Source organism: Taeniopygia guttata, chromosome 10 (assembly GCF_048771995.1).
Source record: "Taeniopygia guttata chromosome 10, bTaeGut7.mat, whole genome shotgun sequence".
NCBI classification, from domain to species: Eukaryota; Metazoa; Chordata; class Aves; order Passeriformes; family Estrildidae; genus Taeniopygia; species Taeniopygia guttata.
Window position 1 is genome coordinate 3068218 of NC_133035.1, and position 12425 is coordinate 3080642.

The 12425-nt window shown below is 44.6% G+C and overlaps 1 protein-coding gene across 8 annotated transcripts in view; it reads right to left on the reverse strand.

The window, feature by feature from the left end:
* The window catches only part of NEO1 (neogenin 1), a 165835-nt gene that overhangs the window by 113694 nt on the left and 39716 nt on the right, over nucleotides 1–12425 (reverse strand). For all 8 annotated transcript variants that reach the window (XM_032750345.3, XM_032750344.3, XM_032750343.3 and 5 more), the window contains exon 2: nucleotides 50–367. In XM_032750345.3, the coding sequence (XP_032606236.3) occupies nucleotides 50–367 (318 nt within the window). The remainder of the gene's footprint in view (nucleotides 1–49; nucleotides 368–12425) is intronic.

Sequence of the window (12425 nt, forward strand, 5' to 3'; positions counted from 1 at the left end):
ACCCGTCTATCACCTTGTTCTCAGCCACACCCCCAAACCAGAGCCTTACCTGCCACGGTGAGCTTCGCTGTCCTGCTCACGATGGTCCCCAGGCTGTCCACAGTCGCCACGCACTGATAATATCCTTCATCAGGTTTATTGTGCTTGGAATGCACCACACTGTTAATTAATAAAGATCCATCTGGCAACAGCTGGCGGCGGTCGTCCGACACCAAGTTGAGAAAAGAGCCGTCCTTTTTCCACTCGATTCTGGGAGGGGTCTCGCACTGAGCCGAGCAGTTCATGATCACCGACGCTCCACGTACCGACAGCACGTCCAGGGGCTCCACCAGGAAGTAGAAAGGAGTGAAGGTTCTCACAAGCGATTCTGCAGAACATCACAGAATTTTTGGGTTAGTTTTCCACAGTTTTTAACGTGTGACAAGCACAAGCACTGTTCACATCCTCCCCCTGAACACATTCAACCGGCTTGGTCTGTGTGACAGTGTTTTCTGCTTTGATTATTCACATCATGGACCCTCAGATTCCCAGCCCTAAAATGTATTTCCCTGCTCTGCTCCCAGCCTCTGTGGTGTGGGTGCCCTCCCAGCAGCGCTGTCCTTTGCTCTGTGGAACCAAGATTGGGAACCATCAAGAACAATTCAGCCCTTAGGACAAAGTCTCCCATTCTGAGCTTAACACATCTTGCAAGTGTCATACAGTGTTTTTTTTTTTACTTCTGTTCTAGTCCAGGATAAACATGATTATTTTTCCATTTTAAGTATTCCCCAAAGAGTTCTGTAATTAACATCTAGTTTGCATTAAGAAGTGAATTTTAATTACTGTCTTTCTGGTGTATTTGGTCAAGCAAAACGATTCTGTGTCAATATCACTTTGACTTGTCTTAATTTAATCATCTGTAGAAAACAGAAAACAAATTCTTCCAGAGGAGAAGTTTTCCAATCAGCATAACACTGGGTTCAGAGAAAAGAGCATCTCAGTTTTTAAAGCCCACCTTAGAAATAACACTCATATAATAATAACATACTCCTGCACTCATCTCAAAACTATTTAATCTCTCACCATTCACCATTTCACCTCATGGTCAATAAAAAAAATTATCAAATATTTTAAGACCACCTAACAGACAAATATGCATTTAATAACAAGATTTGTTTAATTAAGTCATAGATTAATTCTGGGGATTGAGGAAAAAGCACAAACTCTGAAAGCGACCTCTACTTGCAAACAAAGGCTGTCCTGGACGCATTGCAGCTTCTCCCATTGCTTGGTTGTTTGTGGGGTTTTTAATATCGGATTTACCTTCTAAAATGACCTTAATTAACAAATTGATGTGATTTCCTCTATCACGGAACTACACAGAGAGTCCCTGGTCTCCAAAGAGCCTCTGGCTTCCCCCCAGAGGGACTCCAGCCTCCCTGCACAGAGCCCTTTGTCTCTGCTACTCGCAATTCACAGCAACTTGGAGATAAGGCTGGAGTGGTGTGAAAGAAACAACAGATAAATGAGCTTTGGCAGCTGATAGCATTCAAACGCTCTCCTACCTTCAAGAATCCAAAGAGGAAATAGAGGAACACATTCTAAAACGACTGAAGTTTCCCCAGTGACAGTGTCAGGCTGAAGACCTGTTAAGTTGGGATCCAGATCCTTGGGATTGTCTTTCTTGAGGATAATAGAGACATCCCAAAAAATAACCCCAAACCAAATATACAGAACAAAAAAATCAATAAAACTTAAAAAAAAAAATCTAGGAGCTGCTTCTGTTACTCTGGTTTGTACAGGGGCACCAGTGTGTGGATGTTCTCGAGTCTCTGTGCCTCTGAAATCCTGAGTGTCAGCCCTCATGTAGCATAAGGCAGAGCAGAAACAAGAGCCATGAACAGCAGGAAAATCTTTTACCTTTGTACCCCTATAATCTCTTCCAGTGCAGCAGAAACCTGAAGTCCTTATCAAAATTAAAGACTGAGTTGCACAGTCCCTGGGTTTTCCCAAGGAAACATTTCCCCCCCCACCTCAATTCCAGGTTTCTCCAAGTTTTTCCAGTATAAATCCAGACCCCTAAGAGAACAAAATACACTTGTTTGAGTTTTGCTTCACTCTGGCTTTTCAAATAAAAGCTAGAAAACCTTTAAAAGGGGAATGGCAACTTTTTGTTTGCCCTGCCAGTCTCCAGCACAGATCGCAGCAGATCTAATCCATCGATAGAGTGAAATTATTCAAGGTGTCCAAGGCAATAGAGAAGAGGATGTCAAGAGAGGTCACAGCAAGACCTAAGAGCAGCTCCACAGGGATTATAAACCTTGAGGAAGAACAGAAAGCAGATTCGCAGCCAGGCTTCAGAGGTACCAAACTCCTGCCAAGAGTCCTGGGAAGATACAGCACAAGCTGCTTTGTCCTGGATATCACTGTGCTCCTGCACTGAATGCAGTGGGGACAAAATGTGAAGGGTGGGTGAATAACTCCATCCCAGGTTGAAGGACGTTAAATCAGAACAGAGACCATTTTTCCAGAGGATTGGCAGCTGGGGTTTGGGGCACTCTGGAGAACCACACTGCAGCCAGCTCAACTCGTGCTGCCTTCAAGCCTCAATTCAGCACAAAAAGGGTTTGTACTCCCTTGAACTTAATAAACTTCTATTCCATCAACCTACTGATAGCTCAGCTCGATGACAGCATCTTATTCTGGGTAGAATGGGTGTGCATTTGGTGCAGGGAGTCCTGCCCCTTTCCACACACTTACAAACACAGGCGTGTACACACCACTGCCTCCATTTGTGCTAACACTGGCCAAGGAGTTATGCTAAGGCATAAGCCTGAGTCCCTGCTCAGAAACAGGAACAGATAAATCTCACTCATTCCCACCAGGCTGGAGTTTATCTCTCCCAAATCTGCTCTGGAGATGAGTGGCAGGGAGCCAGATGTGCCAAAATACAACCGAATGCCCTGGCACAGACAAAATCAGAATGAGCCAAAGACACGGAGTCATTTCTCATGTCCTGGAAGGTCCACAACTCCCTGACTCAGCCCTGTCAGCACACAGGCAGTCGGGTTCAGCACTCCTGAGCCCATCCCAGCACACAGGCAGCTGGGTTCAGCACTCCTGAGCCCATCCCAGCACACAGGCAGCTGGGTTCAGCACTCCTGTGCCCATCCCAGCACACAGGCAGTCGGGTTCAGCACTCCTGTGCCCATCCCAGCACACAGGCAGTCGGGTTCAGCACTCCTGTGCCCATCCCAGCACACAGGCAGTCGGGTTCAGCACTCCTGTGCCCATCCCAGCACACAGGCAGTCGGGTTCAGCTCAGCAGCGTGGCACTGCTGACTACATCTCTACCATAATCCCCAGATCCTGGTCTTGGAAACCGCTCTAAGGCTTGCTACTTTCAATTTAATGCTAGACTAGCTGATTATTCCTCCCTAACTGTATTAACTTGCCCTTGGGTCCTCCAAATATTTCCACCTTCCACAGAACAGTTTGCCAAATTTGAACTCTAACCTTGACCTTGCTTTTCCCTGAGTGGTGTGAAAATGTAACAAGCACAGTTTACACCACCAACCACTCTGGGAGTAAGAGACAGCAAACAAAGTTTACCTAGAACACACAGCTGCACCAGTGGGAAGAAGCTTCCCTTCCTTATCCAGTTAATTTCTGGAAGACACAAGCACTCCAATACCCACCTTAAATCACTGAAATGCGTCCTTTAACAACCGCCTGCCACGAGCTCATCAGAAATTACAGCACTTAGGAAAATAACTCCAGACAAAACCACTCTGATCTCAGTCCTACTGACTCCACATAAATCACCTCAAACTGGTGCACAGCAATGTGTCTTGAGATTTTACCAGCACAAGCAGCAGCTACAGCCCAAGCACAGGGCTCCAACACCACATTTCCCTGCACTTTGCAAAGAAACCACATCATGTTTTACAAGGACCAAATGCAACAACCATCCAGAAGGAAAATGTGAAGCACAGGATCATTTCAGAACTCCTTTTTCCAAACAGGATGATAAATTAAAGCAGCCAAAATCTGCCATCACAGCAGTACACCAGGCTTTGGTTTGGAAGGAGTCAAACCGGGCTTTGATGAAGAAAGATCACTCTGTTAGGAGCTGAGGAACAACGTGGCACTGGGGGCAATACCTGTCCTTCTGACACCAAGGCAATTTAGGAGCATGGATATGACACCCTTCAAGCTTGACATGTAAAACAGAAGCATCTGACAAATCCTGATCAGACTGGCAGGAACTGCTAGACAGCCCCTTCTCACGTACTGCGAGTCAGTGATAAAAGCTCCAAGCTCTCTGGCTGCAGAGAGCACTTTTAAAAGGCTTCTCCTCAGAATTTAATTAATGTTCCCAATGGCCTCTATAATCCTAAAGACAGTGTTATGCCCTTCCTAACCCACATCATTACAAAAAGCCGCCTCCAGAATCAGCCAGACATAGTTAAAGTGAAGATGTTCCCCACATCATTCCCTGCAGGCTGCCAGCAGGAGCTCACAGGGAACTTGTTCCGTGGTTTTGTTCACATATTCATGGCTAAGGAGCACGTTATCTATGTGGCCAAATAGCTGCATGTGGTAATCTCTAAATAAATGTATTTATTTCCAGCTTGGTAATTTATTGTCCTTGACAGCATCAGAAGCATTCTGCATTCCCCAATAAGGAAAATTTATCTATGATATGACAATATACCAATGTATAGTCAAAGATGTATTTTCTGCTAAATGTTACATTTTTCTCTTATAATAGAGATTATAGACCACTTGATCAAATTAAACTACAACAGCAATACACACCAGCCAAACATCCTTTGATTTTACTTTCATAAAGCACTTGCAAAGCCCAATCAAACACACAGTGCTTGGCAAGTTCACCACACTCAAAAACCAAGGTCACATTTCTAAACTGTGTTCTCCCAATGCCACTTCAGCTCCTGCTTCACAAAAACTCTGCAATCCACAAATTATACTAGACAAAAATTAAATTGCACTTAAGCATCAAGAAAAAAAGGAGGGAGTGTAAAGCTACCCCAGACTGCAGAGTACAGTATAAATCCTGCTGGTACTTCCATAATTCCAGCCGTGGGCTGACAGTGGAACCTGGCAGAGCAAGTGACGGAACATTATGAGATAAATAATGCCTTGTATAAATCCAGACTTTCCCAGACTGTGTAGATTCCTTTCTCCTTCATCTCCAGCAGATTTCCTCCTCTGATGATTTAATACACTGTAACAAAGATATCCATCACAAAGAGTAACTCCTCTTCACCCCGGCATGGTTGGGAACTGTGGGCTAGGAAAGGTGCTTGAGGAATGCTGTGGTGCCTCAAATTCCCCCGCCCAAAGGGAAGGGGCTGTCCTGAAATGCCCAAGGGAGGGAGAGAGATCCTTTCAGGCTGGAGGAGGGCGTGTGGAACAGTTCTGCCCTGTGAGGGTGCTGAGGCCCTGGCTCAGGGTGCCCAGAGCAGCTGTGGCTGCCCCGTCCCCGCAGGGTCCCTGGCCTAGGGGAGGGTGCTGCTGCTTATGGCTGGGGGTGGAAATGGATAATCCTCTCCAACCCAAACCATTCCCAGATTTTATGATGCTGCTGAGCTGAGAAGGTTTTTGACATCATGTACCAACAAGATCACAAAAATCAAGACAGTTATTGTAACAGAGAAGGAGGTAACATGGTTCAGGACTTGGCCTCAGTACCTCAGGAGTATCCAGACAGCACAGCCAATAAACAAAGAATCAGTCAAGCAAAGTAAGCCATATTTTGCAACAATGGCTTTAGAGCTTTGTTTATATTTCCACTTACCTTTCATTTGTTAAATAATGAATTATTGTTAGCTTAATCCTAAAGTGACCTTCTTGATGGACCTCAAGCACAAAATTATATTTTAAAAAATTAGTTCATTAAAGAAGTGTGCAGGAATAGAATTAAGAAGCCTCCAAATAGTGTGGGGTGTCTGCAGTAAATCACTGCAAGGAAGCATCCCTGCATCTACTCCAACCACTCCCTCTGTAAGCGATACCATCACCTCATATATTATTAAATAATGGCAAGAAAAACATGATAATGATCAGCAGCCAAATCCAAACACAGATTGTAATCTCCAAGATCAGATGTCTGTGGAGATGCATTTATCTGGTGCTCAGTTCCACAGCCTTTCAAACCCCTTGAGAGAGTCAGACATTTTTTACCTGGATTTGGAACACGTGGAAGTGATTTTGTTATTTACAATTAATTGTCCTGGGTGCTGTGCCATGGCTCCCTTCAGCAGCTGCTCCCAAGCACTGTCACACCAGGTCACAACCTCTCAGTCCCTTTACTGTGGGGCTGCAGTTCTGTTCAGCTTGAAAAACTGCAGGAGAAAAGATGGCACCAACTCCTCCTAAAGCAGGACCCACTGGAACCAGTTCTCATGGTACCCTTGTACAACTTGTCTCAAAAAATCCCCACCAAGGAGATGCACATGTCCAGTCCATACTCCCACTCTTAAACTCTTTCCTACTCACAAGGATTTAATCATTTGCCTTAAATCCAAGCACAAAAAAAAAGGAAAATAAAAAGCTGTCTACCAGCTGTGCTTCAAAAACAACTTCTGGTGCACCTTTTGTTCCTCTTGACGTGCCAGGAAAAAAATCCTTTATAAGCACTAAGCCCAAAACTGTGGATTTCTTTCAGGTTCTTTAAAAATATCCTTGGGTTTTACAGAATTGGCATGCAGCAGCTGAGCCCCACAAACCTCTCACCTTGTGCAAGGAACATTCTTTCAGGCCATTTTGCTTTTATAAATTAAAGGAAACACAAGTCAGACCATCTAACACCCTATACTTGAATTAAGCCAGTGAGGAAACCTCTCTGAAGGTCCCAACTGCAAAATTCCTTCTTGTAACCATTTCAAAAGGAGAGCTTAAAGGATTTTATCCTCTTTTCCCTTTTTTTGTGGAATACTAAAGCCATTTCTCTCATTTCAAGCAACTATCAGTTTTTAATATCAGCAGTGCTTCCTTCGAAAATCACCTCAGTCCCAGGGGACCAGAGCTCCATTATTTATTTCATTTTTAATTCTTCCAGGGCCTGTTTTCATTATATTCTCCCCCTGGGCTGAGAAACACCCCTCCAGCATTTCTCCACAAGTTTACTAGAGGGCACTGTAAAGACACCTACAAAGGGAAGAAAATGCATTTCTGTTCCTCCCAGTGAACAATAGTACTTTGACTTTTCCCCAGAAATAGCTCCCAGATGTTGGCTCCTGACAATGCTACAGTTGTTACAGCAGGTGAAGAGGAATTTCCATTTTTTCCTGGAGTAATGGATTTCCTCTCCCTGAGTTCCAGTCTTCTGAGCACTCAGGCACCTAATTTACCTCTTCAGAGAGAGATGTGAAAGAGAGTGGCTTTCCCAGGGTTAAAGACACACAGAAAATCCACTTGTAAGGCTCAAAATAACACTCTGCACACAACGCAAAGAGCTTCCTCCTCCTGCCCTACTCCTCCTGTCTGGGCTCCACTCAAACCACCCTGCCCAGACACACAGAACTGGCTCCCCAGACCCTCCCAAGGCCTGACAAGACGATCAGCTCCCTGTGGAGATGCCCTGCTGGTCTGCAAACCAAGCCAGATAATCAGGGAACAGATTTCTTGCTTCAGACAGGGTGGGTTTTTTGCCAGACTGGTATTTCAAAAATGGTTTAGAATATAAATACAGAAAAAAAATCCCCACACATCACAAGATGATTATTTGCTGAAACCAATTACTTAAATATTTCCCAAGTGTAAACACACTGCAGCATCCAAGAACTGTGCATCAAGGGGAAAGCAGTTTTACCACTTCTCAGATGCCAACAAGGTTATGGGGCACCCAACAGAACCAATTGAGTTTAAGATGCTCTTTAAGTGAGGCAAGCTCCAATCACAGCAATGGCCAGAAAAGCCACCCAGGAAGAAATATTGGCAGGAAAAGAAAAAAATTGGCTTCTATAGGAAGCATAAAATGAAAAAAAGGATGAACATAAAAAAAAAAAGATGCAAGGAAGAATCAAACAGAGTTCCTGGACATAACTTCTAGTGTTTTTCTAAAGAAAGTGTCTTTTCTTTGTCACATTTCATGAAAGAGGAAAAATTCTTAACAAATACCTTTAATGTCAGATCAAGCAAGGAATATCTGAGAGGACCTGGAAACAGAACAGCAGCATTGGATCAGAGCACCAGGAATCTCTTGAACTCAGCATCCTGTGACAGCAGCCCAGAGCAGATGCTGGGGAGCACCCAAGGGCAGAACCAAGAGCAGCAAAGCTCCCCAGAGCCAGCCCCAGCACCTCCCACTCACAGCCCAGCAACACCAGGGCTTGTTCCTTGGCTCCACAGCTCCTGGAGGCAAAGCACAACCAGTAACCTCTGCCAGCACCTTGGAGCTGCCTTTGGGGAGAGAAGGAAGGAAGAAGGGGAGAGGGAAAACAAATATGAGTTCAGAATTTGATTCAGGGGTCCCCAATTTAGGGGAGTAGTGCAGAGAGATCAGGATAATCAATAAATTCTGTACACTCAGCACTTCCCTTCTCTGGTTTCCTAACAAGCACTGCCCAATCACACCACTGACCCACAATATATAAAAATACAATAACCTTAGCAATGTGTTAATGAGGATTTTATTGATCTTTCAGGGCAGTAGTGAAAAAACAGGAACAGTAGAAAGGTGGAAATAATGCACATACACACTAGTACAAACATGCTACAATGTTACCAAGAATCTTATTTTAAGGACATATTTACAGCAGTTTTCTATTCCATAAAATTCAACATTATTTGCAGAGTTCATTAGGTGTTGTTGTGGCTTAACCCGGGGATGAATCAGGTGCAATTTTACCCTCACAAATTTAACTTAACACTCCTGTGAAAGCGAGCTGACTAGAGAGCCCCAAACTGAGACTGGTTTAGCAGAACGGGTTAGAGTGGGATGACAGGTACATCACCAGCCACAGGAAAAGAGGGATGCAGCAGGTGCCCTCAGTGACATGGAAAACTGGGGCAGATTTCAGTCACACCAGCACCAAGGTAATACCCTGGGGAAGCTGAGGAAGTAAGAGAGAACCAGCAGTATCCCTAGTTTTCCTGGACTTCCACTGAGCATAAGAGTTTGTGTCTGTGTTTGCAAAGCCCGAACTAAAAGCTATGGAGTGCAAAGCTAAAGCCCTCAGAGATGCCCACTCTGGGCAGCGACCACAGCACAGCATTGGAACCCTTTGAAAATTACAACACCCATCAAAAATATCAACCAAACATCTTACTAGTATCATCAATGAATGAGCCATATAAAAGAAATAATCTGGAACAAGGCTTATAAAACCAGAATGTTACTGCACCAGATTTCAGGAAGACTTGGCAATCCAGAACTGGTAAAAATGTATATAATATTTAAATCTGGTATCCAGATCAGCTCCAATATTTAAATGAGCACCATTTTAACTGTGCAAGTTAATAAAAAAAGCCAAGAAATGACATCCCAGAGCTGTGCCCACCAGGAAAGCAGTTTAAGCATGAACTCGAACACACTTGGAGTCAAAAGCTCCTTCAAGTTACTCATTCTTTATTCTGAGTGGTGGATAAAGCTCTCTATTTGTGCCACCTCCACAACAAATCATTGTTAGTTTGGCTTTTTTCCACCCCCTCAGCTGTGAACTCTGCATATCGATCCTGAAACATTTAATGCCTTTTACACGCTTTGCCTGCTCCTGTTCACCAATGCCACGGGCTCTGCCTGGCCCAGCACGCCCTCCCCAAGGAGGTATCTGCAAATCTTCCTCACCCTTCACCATGAAATGCACAAAAATGAATAAAACCCAAAATATCCCCAAGTCTTATTTACCGCAACTTAATTATTTCAAGTACAGCGAATGTATATGGAGTAGAGCAAATTATTGGATTTTTGTTTATTATTTGCTATGTAAGAAATCAAGCAGCTACACTTTGGGAAGGCAACTGTAGCCTATTAACAATGTATTTGTATTCTAAACAGATCTATAAAAAAATCTAATTGCACTAATCCTTTACTGTAACTTTGCAGCCGTGTTATTTTACCCAGCTGACGTTTTTCTGTAACAGATTCCTAATAAGCTGTGAGTGCTCCTAAGCTGCACAATCCAAGAAAAGCTACGAGAAAAGAGCCAAACGCCTCAATGTAACTCCTGATTCTCAGTGTCTCCTTTTCCCCACAGGGAGTGGGTTGGTACACAGCTATCTCCCCCCACCCCCGGCAGGGAAAGGGGCAAGGGGAAGCCCCAGGGTCTCCCTGCCATTCCCACACCGTCCCAAAGCACTGGAGCTGTCTGAGTTGGACAGGTAACACAACCCTGGGCTGTAACTGGAGCGTGTGGAAGCGCTATCCCTGCCCCATTTGATCTCAGTTGAAAGTACAGTAAAATGAAGTGAAAGAGCAGTTTTAAAAGCTTTACACAGATTCTTGTCTCTCCTCAAAGCACATTAATGAAAACACTTCCTGTGGCAGTGTGCGAAGACAAGCAGCACCTTTCATCTCCCCTGTTTACTGCCTTCACCTCCCCGATTCCCAGGCACCACTGGAGCTTTGACTGGCGCAGCTTTTGTCAGAATGAAGGAAAAAGCTCAACTGTAGCTTTGCAAATATATTAGCAAAAACATTTGCAAGTATTAGCTTGGCAAATGTTTTATACATCTGAGGGGAAAAACAGATTTATCTGTTCATTTATATAACACAGATTATTTCAAAGTGGGAAAGTATATTTCAAAAGAACTTACGTAAGAGTGGAAATACAATTACTGCATGTATTAACTGAATTATCATATAGATATGGGTATTACTGGATGCACAGTTCTGGATATGCTGCTTCCCTCAGCCTCTGCTGTGGCTAATCCTGCCTGTGCTATGGACTGGCACGCACTGACAGCTACCTGGGTGGCTATTTGAGAGGTTCCTCTGCAAGGTTTTGCTCTGCTTAACGCAAAGCAGAATTTTTCAGTTGAAATAGTAACATCAAAACAGGCCCCAGACCTGCACTCTGTGCATCACGTCTGAGAACAGCACTCCATTCACACCACTTCGCTCCAAAGCTGTTAAAACAAACACAGACCTGATGAAATATTAATTTGGCTAATTATGGCAACAGAACTCCAGAAGGAAGTAACAACTCCACAGAAACAGAGCAGTACCTGTTGGCAGCAGTGCCAAGGGTCCCAGACGTGTGGCAGATGGCTCCCGAGGCCCGGGCACACTGTGCTGGGCCCAGCCTTAGCTCGGCTCTCCCTGCTTGGACCATGCAAAGGCTCACCTGGGTAGGCAGAGCCTATGTGTGAGCTACTGAATGGGGATTTTAGGGAGAGACAGCACACAAAGCATCCACCGCAATTCACAGACTGCAATCAAATCCTAGTGTTTTCACCAGAGAAACATTTATTGCAATAAAAAGCTCTTCAACCTGCTTGGACAGCAGATGCAAAGTACCTGGCAATTAACTGCCCAAACCAAAAATTTTGGATGGTAATACTTCACAAAACATCATTTAAATGTAATTCTTTGCCTGGAAGAGTCTTCTGGAGCTCACTTAGTCCAGCCAGCTGCCCCAGGCAGGTCTATTCAGATGAGGCTGCTCAGGGATCTGGCCAGCCAAGCTTCAAACTTCCCCGCGGAACAATTTCCCAACAATAGAAGAGAGCAAGCGAGAAGTGTGTGAGCATCCAGAGTAGCAAAGCACAGTGAGAGCTACACCTCAAACTGGCTTTTCATTATTTCCTTCCTGACATATCACAACTGTGAGCTTTAGTTAAGCATCTACAAATTAAAATTCCCAAAACCACACTAATGGCAACATTAGGAAAGATCTGTTTTTAGGAACTCGGCAGTAAAACCTACACAAAGTGCCTGCTGTGGAGCTGTCACTGCACTGATGGTTTTGTTTGTACCACCAACCACGTAACCTGGGCTGTTCTGGCTCCCAGAGCCCAGCACACGAGTCCAGGGACCAAGAGACACATGGAGCCATGGCTGAAGCTTGACTTGGAACCGTTCACTGCCCCGGTGTCCCTCCGTTCCTAAACATCTCACTTCAGCTGGACTCTGGCCCAGCTCCAAACCACAGGCTGATCCCACTCCTCAGCTGCACATCTGAGGAGAGTTGTCACAACTTCTGACGTGAGTGCTCCATCCCAGGCCAGCAGTCATCACCACCAGCACAGAACAAGGACCTCAACACCCTTACACGGCTGTCTTTGGTTCATTCCCTTTAAATCCAACCTTCCCCATACTGCCAGGGCAGCCTTTCTCCTCCACTTGAGGTCCCTGGCAGCATCAATGTAAGGTTTTGGCACATCCTTCCCATTTGCATCAAGGTCAGTGCATGCCACAACAAGCTTTCTATTTTAAATATTGCACATCGATAGGACTGCATTAAAATACAAAGCCT